The sequence below is a fragment of the Rhinoraja longicauda genome, chromosome 4 (genome assembly GCF_053455715.1).
Source record: "Rhinoraja longicauda isolate Sanriku21f chromosome 4, sRhiLon1.1, whole genome shotgun sequence".
NCBI lineage: Eukaryota > Metazoa > Chordata > Chondrichthyes > Rajiformes > Arhynchobatidae > Rhinoraja > Rhinoraja longicauda.
The window spans coordinates 19,326,336-19,342,655 of NC_135956.1; the positions used below are offsets into that span (position 1 = coordinate 19,326,336).

A 16,320-nucleotide genomic window follows, 5' to 3' on the forward strand; every position below is an offset into this window, starting at 1 on the left:
AGAAGGAGCAAATTGTGCAGTCAGCATAATTGAGAAACTTCAATTAGAATATTCCCTTCTGGATACAGTGCTGTTTTTCTTTTGGTTATCTGTTTTGTAATCAATCCATTACGAAGTATTCGGTGAACCATAAAACATTTATTAAACCCATACCGAGTGAGCAGCACACCTGTGTGTTCCTCGCTTCAGCTAACAGACTAACAACTAACCAAACAAGCAGCAAACTAACTATACCAGTGACTCCAGTCCTACCTAAATCCTGGACTGGATTACAAAGTGGAATGTGTACCATGCATAGGATATGTGGTGAAGATTATATAGACAGAGATAAATATGGTTGATCTACATCCTTCCTCTTCAAGAAGCAAATCACAATTAAACAAACATACAGTGGAGTATATGGGGAAACAGCAATATAGAGGGAGTGCACTTTATGTTGCGTACTGTGCGCCGACACCTGCAAGTGAGAAGACAGCTCACCGACAGTTCAAACACGGTCCTTGTACTGGTCATTGTACTTCGGGTTCGGCTTGCAGAGGCTGCCTGCGCGCGTACAGTACCAGCCGTCACCTTCCCTCACCGATGATTGAACTGGAGAAGGGAGCGACACAGCAGGTCTGGTCGGTGTTGAGGGTGACGAAGGAGACCTTGGCAACAGCCGTGGAGGTGAAGCAGCAGGCGAGACATCTGGTTTGGGGTGAGCAGGCAGTTGTGGGACCGTGGGGCAAGAACTGTTGGACCTAGAACTGTTGGACCTAGAACCGTTGGACCTAGAACTGTTGGACCTAGAACTGTTGGACCTAGAACCGTTGGGCCATGGAGGAGACACAGTGGTGTAGTCAGGATAGTGTCGAGGCGGCACCGGCTCATTGACCGGACGAAGGTGTTGCCGGGTACGTCTGTCGGTGCCATCACCAACACGGACCAGATAAGAGCGCGGCTCAGGAGTAGGTCCTTGAATGACTCCCAGCCGGTCGTAGCCTTTTGGCGTTTGCAAGCGGACAACCTGGCCTTTGTTTAGTGGTGGAAGCAGTGTGCTAGACATGTCATAGTATTTTTTTCTGAGTGTCACGTCGTTGTTGGAGTTGTGTCTGGACCGCCAGAGGGGCAGGAACCTGCGGTTGTAGCATCTGCTTGGCTACAGGCATTCTCAGTTCTTGATGCAAAGAACTCTTTCTGGCAGATTCTGCTAGACCATGCATCCTCCATGTTGACCACGTTTGGCACACCCTTTGGACGATACAGATTTTTACGCATGCCATTTGGAATAAACTCGGCCAGCGAGGTTTTCCAATGCACCATGGAGCAGTTGTTCGCCGGATACCCATGTGCCATCATTGTAGATGACATCCTAGTCGCCGGACAGAACGTTCGCGAGCATGAACACCAGCAGAGGGCGTTTGACGCTCTCAAGCAACAGATGTCCTGCGCTCCGACACTCACTTACTTCGATGTCAAGCTACCTGTCACTTTAACTTGCGACGCCTCCCAATACGGACTGGGAGCGGCCTGGCTCCGTCAGGACGATGGTAAAGGCCACAGACCCATCGCTTACACCTCCCGCACCATGATGGATACTGAACAGCTCTACGCGCAAATTGAGAAAGAACTACTGGCTGTGGTCTTTGCCTGCACAAAATTCAATGACTTCATTTTCGGAAACCCCGTCACTGTCGAGCCTGACCACCTGCCGTTGGTCAGCATTACAAAAAAGCCGATACATGCTGCCCCTGCGTGCCTCCAATGTATGATGATGGCATTACAAAAGGACATGACGCTAATACATAAACGCGGAAAGGATATGCACCTAGCTGACACTCTGTCATGGGCTCCGCTCAACACCTGTGAGAAGACAGCTCACCAACAGTTCAAACATGGTCCTTGTACTAGTACTTGGTCCTTGTCCTTGTACTAGTTATTGTACTTTGGGTTCGGCTTGCAGAGGCGGCCTGCACGCGTACGGAATCAGCCGTCACCTTCCCTCTGGTGTCAGCCTGGGTCTAAAGCTCAGCTCCGATCCTTTCGCAGCCGATATCTGAGGCTGGCTGCATTCTTGCATATTCTTCACTTACAATGGAGACTGGTCAGCAAGACATCAACCATAACAGCCCAGAGACCAACGGTAGTAGTCTTAGCCCTGGTTCTTGCAAACGTCCTGCTGAGGACTATGATGGAGAACAAGCCTTTAAGCGGTCTCGGATTAATGACCAGTGTGTGGAACTACAGCTTCTCTTGCAAAGTAAGAATGCTGGTGCAGTGATTGGAAAAGGTGGCAAAAATATCAAGTAATTGCGCACAGACTACAATGGCAGTGTATCAGACCCAGACAGCAGTGGCCCCGAGCGCATATTGATTATAAATGCAGATATTGAGACAATTGGTGACATATTATCGAAGATCATCCCACTTCTGACACCATGTTTTGTAATCAATCCATTACAAAGTATTCGGTGAACCATAAAACATTTATTAAACCCATGCCGAGTGAGCAGCAGACCTGTGCGTTCCTCGCTTCAGCTAACAGACTAACAACTAACCAAACAAGCAACAAACTAACTATATCAGTGACTCCAGTCCTACCTAAATCCTGGACTGGATTACAAAGTGGAATGTGTACCATGCATAGGATATGTGGTGAAGGTTATATAGACAGAGATAAATATGGTTGATCTACATTGTCCAAACACTCTGTGCAACTAAATGCCTGTGTTCAGCATGCACGGTGAATTTTGCTCCAAGACTATCCAGTCATAGGCAAATCTTTACTGCTTTCAACAGCAGGACCTCCAAGCAATTGAAAATAAACAACGGGGAGTTTTGCTATCAATTACTGATATTATGTATTGTCACTGTCAAAGGGACTGACATAAAAGACTACCCTACTACCAGCAGCAGCAGAGAGATACTTTTATGAAACTCATATGTGTTTGTAAAATTAATCACTGAATCCACTTAGCTGTTAATGAGCAGGGCTGCTCCTTTGCACCTATGGTATTTACATCAGGATAGTATATTATGTTGTGATACAAGGAGAAAGACATAAAGCTCTTGATTGATTCCCAGGCCAATTCTATTTGCAATATTATACTGAAAAAGCAGTCATTTTTAAAAAGTATTGTAGCAAACAATAAACCAAAACAAAATTACCATCTTGCTCAATGTGAAGGGTGATCATTAGAATTTCAGATCAAATCCTGGGGTAATGACGATGCTAATATTTTTCTGCTTGAACTTTTGGGATCACAAAATCCTTATTGACGGAGTTTGAATTTGAATTTAGATTATTGTTACGTGTACCGAGGTACAGTGAAAAGCTTTTGCTGCACGCTAGCCAGCCAGCGGAAAGACAATACGTGATTACAATCGAGCCATCCACAGTGTACAAATACATGATCTGTTGGAGTGGAGATTTAAAAGAGTGGAGCGATTGTAATGCGTGATTTCAGATCCACTGCTGTGACCAGTACACAAAGAGTCGCCTGGCTTCGGCGCCATCTTGGATCATCTGTTTCCAAGTGTCAGGCCTGACAGTTCATTGATCAAGTTCTGGGACGGAAGCCCTGTTCTTTGCAGAACTAAGTAGAATAGGTGATTTTTCTCTGGAGTTTACAATTAATAAGTGAATTTATTGAAACATAAAATTGTTTGATGTATTGACAGCAATGATGCCAAGAGATTCTTTTGGCTAGAAATCTAAAGTTAGTGGTTTGTGTCTTGGCCAAGGAGTCAGCCATTTCAGACTGGATGAAAACAATTGAAAGAATTATACATTTTTCGTATTATGCACCCAAGTGATTGAGCATCTTCAAGGCTTAAATCAATAGATTTTTACATCCCAAGGAACAGAGGAAGAACGTAGGAAAGTGGAGCTAAGGTTAAAAAAAATCAATCATGGCAATTGAATGATACCAATTTACGAGCCTGTTCTCTTGTTTTTTACAAGACAAACAATGAACTATTACTTTTGTACAACTATCTTACACTCCTTGTAAAGGATGCATTCAACCCCCCGCGATGCCCAGCGGTCCTGGAAATCCCATGGACAGCGCGTAGTCCCTCTCTAACACTACCCGAGTGCGGACGTAACCCCAGAAAAGGGGCACCTATTCTCTTGTTGTCAGGTCTCCAGTGTATTTAGCACTGAGTTGGAATTTAACCTGAAAATAGTCCCCAAGCCACTGAATTATTTTATGATTAATCTGAGTGGATTCAGCAAACATTTTGGAGATAAACATACATTCTTATTGGTATTTCCATTAATACATTTGAAGCAGAATTTCCTTTGGCATTTTAACCATAGAAATAAGTTTTTGTAAGTATATATGGGTTACCTCACAAAATGTTAGTTAATTAAATACATTATTTTCTTCTATCTATTATGCAATGTAAAAGAGTATTAATAAAATGTTGCTGTTGAAATTATGTTTCATATCCCATCCATTCTTTAGTCCATTCTTCATTATGTGCATAATACTTTTCAAAGTCTCCACTCATGCACTTGATCCATCATCCCTCACCTTCAATATTCCTGACTATTCTATCCATCTCCATCTTCCACCTCCTGTGTTCTGTCCCCCCCCCCCCCCACCCCAGTCTGAAGAAGGGTTCCAACCTGAAACGTCACCTATTCCTTTTCTCCAGAGATATTGCCTGACCCACTGAATTATTCCAGCGCTTTGTGCCTATCTTCCGTATAAACCAGCATCTGCAGTTCCTTCCAACACGTTCCACCTCCTAAGTACAAATTTCTTGGGACAGAATGGATCAAAATGCTGCTATATCCATCTTGTTTTTCAATCCTAAAAGTTCCTGAAGATACCCATTTCTTGGAAATAATTTCACCTCCACAATTCTACCTTGGAATCTTAAGGTCATAAGTAATAGGAGCGCAATTAGGCCATTCGGCCCATCAAGTCTACTCCGCCATTCACTCAAGGCTGATCTATCTTTCCCTCCTAACTCCATTCTCCTTCCTTCTCCCCACAACCCCTGACATCCGTACTAATCAAGAATCTATCTATCTCTGCCTTAAGAATATCCATTGACTTGACCTCCACAGCCTTCTATGGCAAAGAATTCCACAGATTCGCCACCCATCCATTTCATGAATTGACTACTCTCTCAGTGAAGAATTTCCAGATCTGCTCTAAACAGTCTATGGTTTCCTTTATCCTCTGGGTTTTTTTAATTTGGCATTTCATAACTATGTGACTTACTTCAAATTTCTCAGATGCTACAGTTAAAAGTTGAACAAGTACCCAATCTTACCCATTGTGGCTCAGATATCATTCCTCTGTTCTGTCTAATTTCCTTCCCAGTCCACCTCCCAGAAAAAATGATTTGGCAGTCTAACTGTTAATGCAACATTAAGCGCTGAAAAAAAAAAGAAAATTTCTATGGGATTGATTGATACAGCTTAGAAACAGGCCCTTTGGCCCACCGATCATCAATCATCTGTTCACACTAGTTCTATGTTATCCCACTTTTGCATTGCTCCTTACACACAAGGCGCAGTTTAAAGAGGCCAATTAACCTACAAACTTGTACCTGATTGGGATGTGGAAGGAAACCGGAGCACCTGGAGCCCCACATGGTCACAGAGAGAATGTGCAAACTCCATGCAGTCAGCATCAACCCCGAGTCTCTGGTCCTGAGAGATAACGGCTCTCGCAGGATTGAATCAGAGGAGTATTTTTACCTCAGCATTTCATCAATACTCAGCTGAAGGTTAAACTTCACTTCTATCTTCACACTGAGGGTGGTGGGTGTTCTGTTTAGTTTATTAGTTTAGTTTATTGTCATATGTACCAAGGTACAGTAAAAAGGTTTTGTTGCGTGCTATCCAGTCAGCAGAAAGAAAATACATGATTACGGGTGAGCCATTTACAGTGTATAGATACATGATCTGGGAATAACTTTTAGTGCAAGGTAAAGCCAATGAGGTAGATAGTAGTTCAGCACTGCTCTCTGGTTGTGGTAAGGTGATTCAATTGCCTGATAATGGCAGGGAAGAAACTGTCCCAGGATCTGGAGGTGTCCGTTTTCACACTTCTATACCTTTTGCCTGATGGGAGAGGGGAGAAGAGGGAGTGGCCAGGATGCGACTCGTCTTTGATTATGCTGCTGGCCTTGCCAAGGCAGTGCGAGGTATAAAAGGAGTCAATGGAAGGGAGGTTAGTTTGTGTGATGGTCTGGGCTGCGTCCACAATTTGCTGCAAACTGGGGTGTGTACCGCTTTGCTTCCTGAAGGCGATCACTATCTCCTTTATCTTGCTGACATTCGGAGGATGGTTGTTGTCTCGACACCAGGACATGAGTTTATCGATCTCCTTCCTCTACTCCGTCTCATCATAATTTGATATCCGGCCCACAATAGTGGTGTTGTCTGCAAATTTGAAAATTGAATTAGATTTGAACATGGCTGCACAGTCGTGGGTTTACAAGGAGTAAAGAATGAAGAAGGGTGTATGGAACAAGCTGCCAGAGGGAATAGTTGAGGCAGATATTGTAACAACATTTAAAAAACATTTGGACTGGTACATTGATAGTTCATAAGTGATAGGAGCATAATTAGGCCATTCGGCCCATCAAGTCTACTCTGCCATTCAATCATGGCTGATCTATCTTTCCCTCTCAACCCCATTCTCCTGCCTTTTCCCCATAACCTAAGAAATGTTTCTAGGGATATATGCCAAATGCGGGCAAGTGGGACTAGCGTAGATAGGGCATCTTGTTCGGCATGGGCAAGTTGGGCCGAAGGGCCTGTTTCCGTGCTGTATGACTCTATGGCCTACCGAGGCAACCTAGGGGTCTAAGTTGAGACTCATTACATCACAATTCTTGACTTCTGACCTGCGGAGCCCATTCCAGCTTCCTGTTATGATGTCATGAATAGGTTGGAGAGAGAAAGATGATTGAGCCATACTTTGAGTTGACCCAAAGGACATCACTATCTTGTGTTACAGCCTCCTGAGTCTCAGCGGCATGGTGTTGGAACTTGACATTTCACTGAAAAAGAACCGAGCACGCTTACAGTCGTCACTGATGTAGTATGTAATATGAACGAATTATTCAGAGAACTGTTGGTATATCTTAATGTTAATCTTCCTGATACCAGTGCAAATTGGATTCTTATTTTAGGGTGCAGTGCTGCTTACTTATGTTTTTATTTGCACTTCCTTTCAACGGTAAGCTGGTTTATTGCTTTTATTTCATAGTTTCCATGTGATATTCTGCAGCTGTATTAAATTAGGTACTTCTTGATAGTGATTTATTTTCTACTATGATAATTATTTATTATAAATGTTATATTATAAATAAATAAACAAATAAATATTATTAGTATTATAATAATAAAATTATTTATCTATAAATTCTTATAAGCGAAATTCAGTGGGGAATTTCCATGCATTGGTAGTAACATTGGAGATTTTAATTAGCATATGATCTGATATAAATATAGTTTAAATGTTTTCACATAATCACAAAAATGTTTTCCATGTTGCGTTATTAAATGAGCCACGTAAAAGAGGAGCTAGGATAAGCCATGTGCTGCCTAATGAACTTTGCTTAATAATGGCCAACTTTACCTTTACTTTATGGCGTTGGTAGGAATTGCAGATACTGTTTTAAACCGAAGATAGACACAAAATGTTGGAGTAACTCAGCGGGACAGACAGCGTCTGTGGAGAAAAGGAATAGGTGACGTTTCGGGTTAAGACCTTCAGACTGAGAGTCAGGGAGAGGGAAACTAGAGGTATGAAAAGAACAAATGAATGAAAGGTATGAAAAAGGACAAATCATTCACCTTTCACTCATTTGTTTTTTGCACCTTTTCATACCTCTAGTTTCCCTCTCCCCTGCCTCTCAGTCTGAAGAAGGACCTAGGCCCGAGACGTCACCTACTTTTCTCCACAGATGCTGTCTGACCCGCTGAGTTACATTTTGTGTTTACCTTTAGATTTTTGTGTTTACCTTTACCCTACTGAATAATGGGCAAGTGAGAGCCATAGGTTCATTGAAATGCTCTGACTGATCAGTACCTAGTTTATTCTAGATAAACTGAGGTCATTGCCACAACATAATTTAAAACCTAACTTTGTTTGAAAGGTTGATGGTTGTGACGTCATAATGGGATGGTGATTATGGTGAACATTTATGAAGTTGTAATGAACTATGAGCATGAAACATGTAATGGGATTCCTGATTGGATTATCTTTTACAAACTTACTCATAAAAACTAATTATTTACACATAGAAACAGTCCAGACAGCCAATTGTCTCGCTAGAATGCTGTTGGGAAAAAGTGACTCGGCAAAATAGTTTGCAATGTAGTTTGTGTCACTGCCAGACTTTTGCAAAGAGGTTTTTTTTAATTCAGTAAAAGCTTCTTTGAAGTCATTTAGAGCTAAATTTGGACATTTGAACAATATCTGAAGGAATGATGTGACAAACACAATCTATGATTATGTTCATAAGTTATAGGAGCAGAATTAGGCCATTTGACATATGGAGACAGATGACAAAGAGCAAACCTGCTACCTTGAAGGTGAAGGAGCAATCTCACAGAGGTGTTTAAGGTGATTCCAGTATCTGAGAGGTGGATAAAGTGAATGTTCTTTCTGGGCTATCTTGTTATAGTTAGAGTGGAGCTGTTCAAAGGCTGTAAACTCTTTTGCACAGCGGACAGGAGAAACGTGGAGTGCTGTTTGCTCTGGAAGTGATTTGAAAAATGCACAAAGGTTTAAGGAGAGAAGGAAAAGAGTTCATAGGAACCCGAGGGGCAACATTTTACACAGAGGGTGGTGGGTGTAGGGAAGGAGCTGCTATTGGAAGTAGTTGATGCTGGTATCATCACAACATTTGGACTGGTACGTGGATTGCGGCCCATCACGTCTACTCCACCATTCAATCATGGCTGATCTATCTTTCCCTCTCAACCTCATTCTCCTCCCCATAACCCCTGACATCCGTACTAATCAAGAATCTATCAATCTCCGCCTTTAAAATATATCCATTGACTTGGCCTCCACGGCTGTCTGTAGCGATGAATTCCACAGGATCATCACCCTCTGACTAAAGAAATTCCTCATCTCCTTTCTAAAGGCAAGTCCTTTTATTCTGAGGCTCTGGCCTCTGGTCCTAGACACTCCCACGAGTGGAAACATCCTCTCCAGCCCGCAATCACGACGCAATCCATGTCACAAAAACAGATAGTAGGGATGGCATTTAACTTCAGCATCCGAAAACGTTCACATTTTCACATTCTTTTGAGGGATAACATAGAACTGTAGAGCACAGGAAAAGGTCCTTCAGCCCACAGACACTGTCTGTGCCAAACATGATGCCAAATTGAACTAATGTTCTCAGCCCACATGTGAGCCCTATCCCTCCATTCCTTGCAAATCAATGTGCCCATCTAAACGCCTCTTCAATGCCATATTCGTATCTGTTTCCACCACCACCCCTGACAGCGCATTCCAGACTCTCCGTAAAAATTGAAGTTGCCCTGCACAACTCCTTTAAATTTCTCCCCTCTGATCTTACAGCCATGCTCTGTAGTCATGGTAAATGCATGGTCTTTTACCCAGAGTAGGAGAATCAAGAACCAGGGGACACGTTTAAGGTGAGAGGGGATGGATTTAATAACCCAAAGGGGCATCTTTTTCACACAGAGGGCGGCGGGTATAATGAACAAGCTGCCAGAGGAAGTAGTTGAGGAGGGTACTACAACAATATTTAAAATACATTTGGACAGGTACATGGATAATAAAGGTTTAGAGGGGGATATAGGCCAAACATGGGCAGGTGGGACCAGGGTAGATGGGATATCTTGGTCGGCATGGGCAAATTGGGCCAAATGGTTTATTTCTATGCTGTATAACTATGAAACTAACCTTCCCCTGGGTAACTCATTCTATGCAATTATGAGAAGGAACTATATTTTTAAAAAGGATTAAATATCTTCTCTTGTCTCTTCATAACATACACTTTTATCTCAACACATATGAGCTGCTAACATTTTTAGTGCAGGGACTTGGAACTAATGGGTTAACTTTCACTTGTTTTCTGAATAGGTTTGCATGAATGAGAATCTTTCTCTCTTCCTTCCGAGCTCTGTGTGCTTATCCTGCACATTCCTCATCCGCCTCCCATCTCATTATTATCAATTCAAGATTCAGCAACACCAACAACCCATTCTTCCTCATAACACAAAAAATAAGGAACCCGTCCCATGCCGCCTCAGCCTTTATTCATTCCCACAACCACAGTTACTTAAAGGCAGACATAAAAAGCTGGAGCAACTCAGCATGTCAGGCAGCATCTCTGGAGAAAAGGAATGGGTGATGTTTCGGATTGAGACCCTTCTTTAGACTGAGAGTCAGGGGAAAGGGAAAAGAGAGATATAGGACAAATGAATGGAAGATCTGCCAAAGCAAGGATAATCAAGGAAAGGTGGGAGCCCACAATGGTCCATTGTTGGCTGTGGGATAGGTGACATTGAGTTATACAGATACTGAAACTCAACAGGACAACAGTGAAACTAGTACGACGACTAGGATGGGGGAGGGACGAAGTGAGAGGGGATGCAATGTTTACGTGAAGTTGGACAAATCAATATTCATACTGTTGGGTTGTAAGCTGCCCAAGCGAAACATGGGGTGCTGTTCCTCCAATTTACATTTGGCCTCACTCTGACAGTGGAGGAGGCCCATTAAACTTGTCACTTCTCTGCCTTATCTTCTTTCTCTGTTAATGTTTGGCAAAGTTTACACAGTGGAGTTTACACCATAAGCATGAGTCCTTTATCAACATTTCCAATTTTTAAATTCCAGAGATATCATTTATAAATCTGAAACTCCATCTTAACATTGAGTAAGAGCATTGCTATCCTGTTTACAACTAGAGTACACCGTGTGTAAACTAACACTGTTTGATGATATAATGAAGCTAAAAGGTAGAGGACCCAGTGATTTAATCAGTGGCATCAAGGTGATTCGTAATTGAAAGTAAACTTTAGCACTGCATCTCTGAGAACGCCAAAATCATTTGCCACGTCAAAATGAGAAACATAGGAGATAGACACAAAGTGCTGGAGTAACTCAGCTGATCAGGCAGCATCTCTGGAGAAAAAGGATGGGTGTCGTTTCAGGTCGGGACCCTTCCTGAGAAACTCTGAAGAGGGTTTCAACAACGTGCAGGTTTTAAAGATTTAGGTAGGAAACCAGGAACAATACACAGCACATTCATTGGCTTAAGTTTCAGGCCTGGGATATTTTTAATCTTTCCCCTCATTTGAGTGCACCAGTCTACCTCCCAGATAGAATAGGTTGCAGACAGAGGAAGCTAGGAAGCTATTGTGTCTGCCACTGGTCACCCAGAGACATGCAGATGTGGCAGGAGTGGGTTTTGAGTGTGTGTGTGTGTGTTTTAGACCCAGGTGAATAGGGGAGGGGTTGCCTCTCACGAAGGAAGAGCGGTCAAGCGAATCAAGCAAAGCAAGGTAGCGTCATCTTGCTTTCCTTCGAAGGTCTGGAGAAGAAACTCTGCTCTTCCTGATCTCCATATTGACAGATTTTGCATATTCCTAGAAGGCTTGTTCAGCATTCTTATCAGACTATGACCTGCTTCACAATAAATCTGTCAACCCTAGTGACTTCCCTGCTGAGGTCGCCGTCAAAATAGCTCAGAGTACTATTAATATCAAGGTCTGATTAAGATTTATTATTGAAGCTTCTTCCCAAGTCCAACAACCACTCATTATTTGCGTCAAAATACATCAGCACAAATGGAACAGGAAATGGTTCATTATTAATCTTCTCTCCAAATGGAGAAATTAAAGATTAGTTTATGATGGAATGGAGCAATTAAAATGACTAAAATTTTGAATTATTTTAATTTACTGCCTCACAACCTTGTACTCTATGTGAAAAAATAATTGTGATGCTTTTTGTGATTTAATATTTCACCAAACAATGCAGTCTAACAACTCCATTTTAGTTACCAACTCAAAATTTAAAAGACAGTCAGAATTGAATGGCACGTGAAACTTTTTTAAAAACCAGGAAAAATGAATATGTTTTAACGATCAGGTGGTCAAAAAGCAAACATTTATAAATGTTGGAAATTTGAAATTACAACGGAAAATGTTCAGGCATCATCCCTGGTGAGTTAAAATTTCAGATTGATGACTTTTTCATCAGAACTGGAAAGAGAGAAATTAGGTGTATTTTAAGTTGCAGCAAAGGGAGTGGGATGGAGAGAACAAAATCATACAATTATGCTGAATGAAATCAGAAAATAAATTCTGGAAATTCACTTCTGATAAGCCAGGACTGTAATCAATGTACCTATATTTTCATTTTAATGTGGATATTTAAATAGTTGCTGATATAATTTTAAAAAATAACTCCAGTAAATGTCAACAATTTGCTATCACACTGTAACTGTGAGCTTGATTTATTGCAGAAGCCACAGCTTATCACAGGGTCAGCAACCCTCTCTGAATTTCTGCAGAGGTATTGTCCTGTGGTAACAGAGACTTATTATCCGACCTTTTGGTGCTGGGAAGCAAGAGTACAGACACTACTCAGGCCATTCATCACAACCAAACCTTGGGTGGAATACAGAAAGTACGCTTCATTGTCTTACTGTTTACTATGTTATTAGTATTGTCTTGCATTGATGATTGTTCAGAAATTAACCATATTCTCTCGGTTAGAAAGGATAGTGTAGGAAAATAACTGCAGATGCTGCTACAAATCGAAGGTATCACAAAATGCTGGAGTAACGTCTCGACCCGAAACGTCACCCATTCCTTCTCTCCTGAGATGCTGCCTGACCTGCTGAGTTACTCCAGCATTTTGTGATACTCTCGGTTAGAAAAATATTTTAAATCTTTTTTCTTTCAATTGCATATAAATCAGATTGCAGTGTGTATGTCGGTCATTAACTTTTTAGAAATTTCCTTTCAAACCAAAATATTTCAGTACAGAAATCTGATCCAAAGCATAACCTTCACTGTTTTTAATATTCAGCACCTGAAATGGTGAATACATTGTTTTATAATTGGACAGAAAATAATTCAAATTCTGTAACGCTAGTGTTTTTAAAATCTAGATGTGTAATACATTTCCAAAGTAGGTCGTGTGAGGAAATAATTTGTACATGGAGTCATAGAGTCATACAGTGTGGAAACAGGCCCTTTGGCCCAACTTGCCCACACCGACCAACAAGTCCCATCTACATTCATCCCACTTCCCTGCATTTGGCCCATATCCCTATAAACCTGTTCTATCCATGTACCGAAGATAGACACAAAATGCTGGTGTAACTCAGCAGGCCAGGCAACATCTCTGGATAGAAGGAATGGGTGACGTTTCGGGTCGAGACCTTTCTTCAAACCTGCTGAGTTACTCCAGCATTTTGTGTCTGTCTTCGGTTTAAACCAGCATCTGAGTTCCTTCCTACAACATCCTATCCATGTACCTGTCTATCGTTGCGATAGTCCCATCTTGCAATTTTTCATGTTAGTTTCAGAAAATCCTGACCTATGTGCAACCAAACCAAAAGCACTGAATATTTTGGCAGAAACGTTATTGTATTCCATTATTTTTTAACTCAGAACAGTAATTATAATAATGAATTGTTTCCGTACAGTACCTCAGTTAATAAATGTGGGATAAATGATTGTTATCATAAGTAAAACATGTAGGATTACGGTGGTGTGAACCTGTGCTTACATAATTCCTACATTTTCATTTTATTTTTATCTCTGTATTACAGTGAACTCATTCCTACAGCAGACGGTGGAAATATTTCCTTGGACTGGAATAATAATGATGACAATGCACTCTATCCTGTTTCTGCCACAAGACCAACGATACTTATCTTACCCGGACTTACGGGAACAAGCAAGGAATCATACATGCTGCACATGGTTAAACAGAGTGAAATACTTGGATACAGGCAAGTGTTATTTTTATGGGTAGGAAGGAACTGCAGATGTTGGTTTAAATCAAAGATAGACACAAAATGCTGGAGTAACTCAGCCAGTCGAGACTCGACCCAAAATGTCACCCATTCCTTTTCTCCAGAGATGCTGCCTGTCCCGCTGAGTTACGCCATCCAGCATTTTGCGTCTATCTATTGTTTTTATGTATTTTTCTTTTTCTTTTTTCATCCACGCATTTTTTCATTCCGCGCATCATTTTTCCAAGCAGCAAGGAAAAGCAGGCAGTCATCCCCCGGGTTCTGCAATCTTATAAAAATCAAAGACGTTAATTTTGACACATCAAAGTCAGGTTTAGGATAATTAAAAGCGATGTTTTACTTTGCTTATTCTTTGCGAGCAAGATTCAAGTCAAGAGTGTTTTATTGTCATAAGTACCGACTCAAACAATGAAATTCCTACTTGCAGCATCACAACAGGTTTGTAAACATATTACTCAATAGATAATATAATAAACAAACATAAAAAAAGAATATATTAAAAAGAACAATATAATGCAAAAAAACAAAACATAGCTCGAAGTCCCTAGTGCAACCAAAGTAGTTAATTGTTCGGAGATTAATTGGAGTTTGTAGTGTTAAATAGCCTATGGTCTTTAGAAATAAACTGTTCATGAAGCTGGACGTTACAGTTTTCAGACTCCTTTACCTTCTTCCCGATGGCAAGCATGAAATGAGAGTGTGGTGTCCGAGCACAAAATGTGAAAAGTTATTGTGGCTGACGCGATCATGTCAGCTGTTATCAGGCAACTGAATCATACTACCACAACCAGAGAGCAGTGCTGTACGACTGTCTACTTCATTGGTGACTCTCAGACTATCCTTGATCGGACTTTACTGGCTTTACCTTGCACTAAACGTTATTCCCTTATCATGTGTCTATACACTGTAAATGGCTCGATTATAATCATGTGTTGTCTTTCTGCTGACTGGATAGCACACAACAAAAGCTTTTCACTGTATCTCAGTACTCAATAGACAATAGACAATAGACAATAGGTGCAGGAGTAGGCCATTCAGCCCTTCGAGCCAGCACCGCCATTCAATGCGATCATGGCTGATCACTCTCAATCAGTACCCCGTTCCTGCCTTCTCCCCATACCCCCTCACTCCACTATCCTTAAGAGCTCTATCCAGCTCTCTCTTGAAAGCATCCAACGAACTGGCCTCCACTGCCTTCTGAGGCAGAGAATTCCACACCTTCACCACTCTCTGACTGAAAAAGTTCTTCCTCATCTCCGTTCTAAATGGCCTACCCCTTATTCTTAAACTGTGGCCCCTTGTTCTGGAATCCCCCAACATTGGGAACATGTTTCCTGCCTCTAATGTGTCCAATCCCCTAATTATCTTATACGTTTCAATAAGATCGCCCGGTGCGGCTCGGCCGCGGGACTTAACATCGCCCAGTGCGGCTTGGTCGCGGGGCCTTCCATCGCCCGGTGTGGCTTGGCCGCGGGACTTAACATCGCCCGGTGCGGCTTGGCCGCGGGGCCTTTCATCGCCCGGTGCGGCTCGGCCGCGGGCCTTAGCTGCGCACGGCTCGGTCGCGGGGCCTTCCATCGCCCGGTTCGGCCGCGAGACGTCTCAGCGCCCGGTGCGACTCGGCCGCGGGGACTTCCATCCCCTTGCGGGGACTGTGCGGGTCGGTCGGGGACGAGCTGTCTGTCCGTGGGCGTGGGGAAGAGAGTGGAAGTTTTGTTGCCTCCATCACAGTGAGAGGGTGTTTGGAGTCACTGTGATGGACGTTTGTGTTGGGGTCATGTGTCTTGTATTCTTTTTTGTGTGTGACTGCTATGTAGTTTCGTTCGGTACCTTGGTACCGAATGACAAATAAAGCTCTGTTGAACTGTTGTTGTTGAACTGTTGAAGATCCCCCCTCATCCTTCTAAATTCCAGTGTATACAAGCCTAATTGCTCCAGTCTTTCAACATACGACAGTCCCGCCATTCCGGGAATCAACCTAGTGAACCTACGCTGCACGCCCTCAATAGCAAGAATATCCTTCCTCAAATTTGGAGACCAAAACTGCACACAGTACTCCAGGTGCGGTCTCACCAGGGCCCGGTACAACTGTAGAAGGACCTCTTTGCTCCTATACTCAACTCCTCTTGTTACGAAGGCCAACATTCCATTGGCTTTCTTCACTGCCTGCTGTACCTGCATGCTTCCTTTCAGTGACTGATGCACTAGGACACCCAGATCTCGTTGAACATCCCCTCTTCCTAACTTGACACCATTCAGATAATAATCTGCCTTTCTATTCTTACTTCCAAAGTGAATAACCTCACACTTATCTACATTAAACTGCAT

The 16,320-nt window shown here is 42.3% G+C and overlaps 1 protein-coding gene and 1 long non-coding RNA gene across 8 annotated transcripts in view; one reads left to right on the top strand and one right to left on the bottom strand.

Moving 5' to 3' along the window:
- Nucleotides 1–16,320, top strand: part of abhd3 (abhydrolase domain containing 3, phospholipase) — a 44,833-nt gene that overhangs the window by 7,744 nt on the left and 20,769 nt on the right. For 4 of the 7 annotated variants that reach the window (XM_078397292.1, XM_078397298.1, XM_078397296.1 and 1 more), the window contains 2 exons: nt 12,469–12,632; nt 13,786–13,968. In XM_078397292.1, coding sequence (XP_078253418.1) covers nt 12,469–12,632; nt 13,786–13,968 — 347 coding nt within the window. Of the gene's footprint in view, nt 1–6,965; nt 7,188–12,468; nt 12,633–13,785; nt 13,969–16,320 lie in introns of all 7 variants that reach the window. The other 3 variants (XM_078397293.1, XM_078397294.1, XM_078397295.1) reach the window with 1 other exon arrangement.
- LOC144592620 (uncharacterized) overlaps nt 13,131–16,320 on the bottom strand; it is a 34,360-nt gene continuing 31,170 nt past the window's right edge. Inside the window, exon 3 of the long non-coding RNA XR_013547155.1 lies at nt 13,131–14,260. This is a non-coding gene — a long non-coding RNA (uncharacterized LOC144592620). The remainder of the gene's footprint in view (nt 14,261–16,320) is intronic.